This window comes from Orycteropus afer, unplaced genomic scaffold, assembly GCF_000298275.1.
Source record: "Orycteropus afer afer isolate SDZICR_OR568_19922 unplaced genomic scaffold, OryAfe1.0 scaffold00001, whole genome shotgun sequence".
Lineage (NCBI taxonomy): Eukaryota > Metazoa > Chordata > Mammalia > Tubulidentata > Orycteropodidae > Orycteropus > Orycteropus afer.
The window spans coordinates 23,520,504-23,523,542 of NW_006921588.1; the positions used below are offsets into that span (position 1 = coordinate 23,520,504).

At 54.1% G+C, this 3,039-nt stretch overlaps 1 protein-coding gene across 1 annotated transcript; it reads right to left on the reverse strand.

Moving 5' to 3' along the window:
* Window positions 1–1,294: 1,294 nt before the first annotated feature.
* Window positions 1,295–2,645, reverse strand: HOXD4 (homeobox D4). Its single transcript, XM_007939081.1, has 2 exons — window positions 2,210–2,645; window positions 1,295–1,656 (listed from the first exon to the last, which is right to left on the reverse strand). Exons 1-2 carry the CDS (start codon window positions 2,643–2,645, stop codon window positions 1,295–1,297), a joined length of 798 nt encoding a protein of 265 aa, XP_007937272.1.
* Window positions 2,646–3,039: the final 394 nt, after the last annotated feature.

Sequence of the window (3,039 nt, forward strand, 5' to 3'; positions counted from 1 at the left end):
CCTGAAAACTTGTATACTTGTATAGTTTCTGCTTCTAATTAATGGGTTGGAAAAAAAAACCTTCTTAGATTTGTTTCTAAAAATAAAAACTTTAGGAAAAAAATATCCCTAAGATCAATTTTGCTGACTTCTTGATTCAAGGTTTTTTCCTTTCTTTTTTAAAGCAAGGCTTCATCACCTTCCCATTTTCTCCCTAATCCACAGCCCCTCTTCTATATAGGTCAGACACCAATTCCTATAAAAGACTGCTATGTGGGGTATTTGGGGAATCCAGTTGGAACAGAAAATTCAGTCATTATCTAACGACCCAGAACATAGAGGTTTTGTTTTCTTTCCCCAGAAGGAAAATGTTGGACCATTTGGTTCCCCCCCACCCCCACCCCTTCCTTTAATCACCCAGAACTGGTTGTAAGCACAGAGCTGAAAAAAAAGCACACATGGAAATATATTTTCAAGAAATCAACTTTGAGTGGATCCTTTGCTTCTCTATAGAAAGGTTAAGGGCCCCCTACACACATTTCTGGGGGAGTGGGGAAGGGGAGGAGCTCAAAATGCCCGTTAAAGCCAGAAGTCAATTCACACATGTTTGATTTGGCTCCCTGAAATTCAGCCTCTTTCACCATTTAAAGATGTTTGGCATGAAGGTGTCAGTTATTTCTGTACCCCATTTCTCAACAAATAAATATTTAAGCAAATACAATCTAAGCATAAAACAACCTGTTTCCACTTCCTTCTTAGACGCATTTCTTTGGACATGGGGCCACTGGGAGCAAAAGATTTTTGTTTGCTTTTTAAATCACACTGGGATTATATAGACAACCCAGGAAATTAAAAAATCTGGACCCAGCTCTCCTACCTCCACTGAAAGTGCCTAGCACAGAAGTGGCCAACCTTCTCCCTTAACTCCCCCACATTATTAAGCCACAAAGCCACCCTGGAGAGTGTCCAAATACACACTGGGATAAAGCATCCAACCTTCATTTGCAAATTCAAAATCCAACAGCTGAGATTTTCATGAGTTTAATGACTTGCCAAGGTTTTATGTTCTCAGTAGCTCCTGCCATATAATAATATACTTAGAGAGAGAATCCCACCCTCTCCCACCCCCATCCCCTCTCCGGGGAGGAGGGAGCTGCCCTCGGGAAGGATGCTAACCTAGTCCGAGGGCGGCCTGCTTGTCCCAGGTCCACCCTCACAGTACCTTAGAGCCCAGCGAGGTGACAGCAGGCCGGCCGCCCTCGTAGCTTCGGCTCGGCCGGGAGCTCGGGGAGGGATGGGCCCAAGATCCCCACTCCTATAAGGTCGTCAGGTCCGTGTGGTGGTCTTTGGCCAGCGGCTGCAAATGCTGGCCGGGGGCAGCTGAGGAAGAGCAGGAGGACGACGACGAGGAGGAGGAGGACGACGACGACGACGACGACGACGAGGACCTGCCTTTGGTGTTGGGCAGCTTGTGGTCTTTTTTCCACTTCATCCTCCGGTTCTGGAACCAGATCTTGATCTGGCGCTCTGATAGACACAGGGTGTGAGCGATTTCAATCCGACGGCGCCGCGTCAGATACCTGTTAAAATGGAATTCCTTTTCCAGTTCTAGGACTTGCTGTCGGGTGTAGGCCGTCCGGGACCGCTTGGGCTCCCCGCCCGTGTAGTTGGGGTTCACTGCGAGACAAAACAGACAACACAGCCAGGTCAGCGCTCGGTCACTAGTTAGGCCCCTCGCCACCGCCGCTCACTTCCTGGCGCGCCCGGAGGCCCGCGGCCCTCCCCGCACGCTCCCCAGCTAGCTTCCTCCTTCCCGCCCGCCCTCCCTGGCGCACACGCTCATTCCCACCCACCCCTCACAGCCACCCACGCCCCCAGGCTCGCAGCGCCAGGATCCCCGAAGGTGCTGCCAGCTCCTGGGCCCACCACTGGCTTCCGAGTTCCCAAGCATTTTGGAAACCCCTCTTCTCCTCCACCGAGTTCCCTCGGTTCTGAAAATGGTGTCTTCCCCCACCCCCCATCCCCACCCCCTTTTGCGCCCACAGCCAAGCAGCCAGCCACATGGTCGTGGCCTGCTCCCACAGCTATAAAAATTTATGGAGGGAGTAATTGCGGCGCCCATTGAAGCCCCACCGCCCCCACCTACTCGCACCCCCCCATGCTAGCGGCCCAGGCCGCGGTTCCAGAGAGCGGAGGTCGGGTCCAAGAGGTCGCGGAGCCCGCGCCTTACCCGAATTCACGTGCACCTTCTTCATCCAGGGATACACCACGGCCGGCTGCTTGAGTGCTGTTCCGGGGGGTGGCTGCTTGGGGCCGCCAGGCTGGCTGCAGGCCCGGGCGGCCGGCAGAGGCGCGGGCGGGGGCGCTGGGGGCGCGGGGCAAGGCTCTCCCGGGGCGCCGTAGTGGCCGCCTGGGCCGCTCGGCTCTTGTCCGTGACCCCGCGCGGGCAGCGCCGAGCCGGGCCCGGACCCGCCGCTTCCGAAGGGCTGCTCACCGAAATCGGGCCGCGGGTAGAGCCCCGGGGGCTGGAAGTCGGCTCCCTGAGCGCCGCCGCTGTAGTAATCCGCCCCCTGCTCGCCTAGGTAGCCACCCTGCAAATACTCCTCGCACGGAGGGAACTTGGGGTCCACATACTTGGAGTTCACCATATACGAACTCATGGCCATTAATTTCAGAAGGTAGAAAATACTAATTTTTCTCGTGTTGTCTTTTTTTCTCCTTCCATAGGGCCCTCCTACTTGCTGTCAACTGAATAAAGTTGGGCGGCCATGTGACCAAGCCAACCAATGGCGAGGGAGCGAGTTTATCACCGGGTTGGTGAGCATCTCATAATTTTCACAAATTTAACTAAATAACATACGTGTAATCAAGTGACTCACTGTCGCCCATTTGAGGGCACCCGTCAGATGTTAATGTAGTTCCAATTCCCAGCACCCCTGTGCCCCGCAGGTAAACCCAGCTTTTGTCTGCCACTGACTTTGTTAACCTTCGGTGCCCTCTCCACTCACCCCCGCCTGAAAGCAGCCCCCCAAAGCGGGCACAGTTCAAGGAGGAATGAAT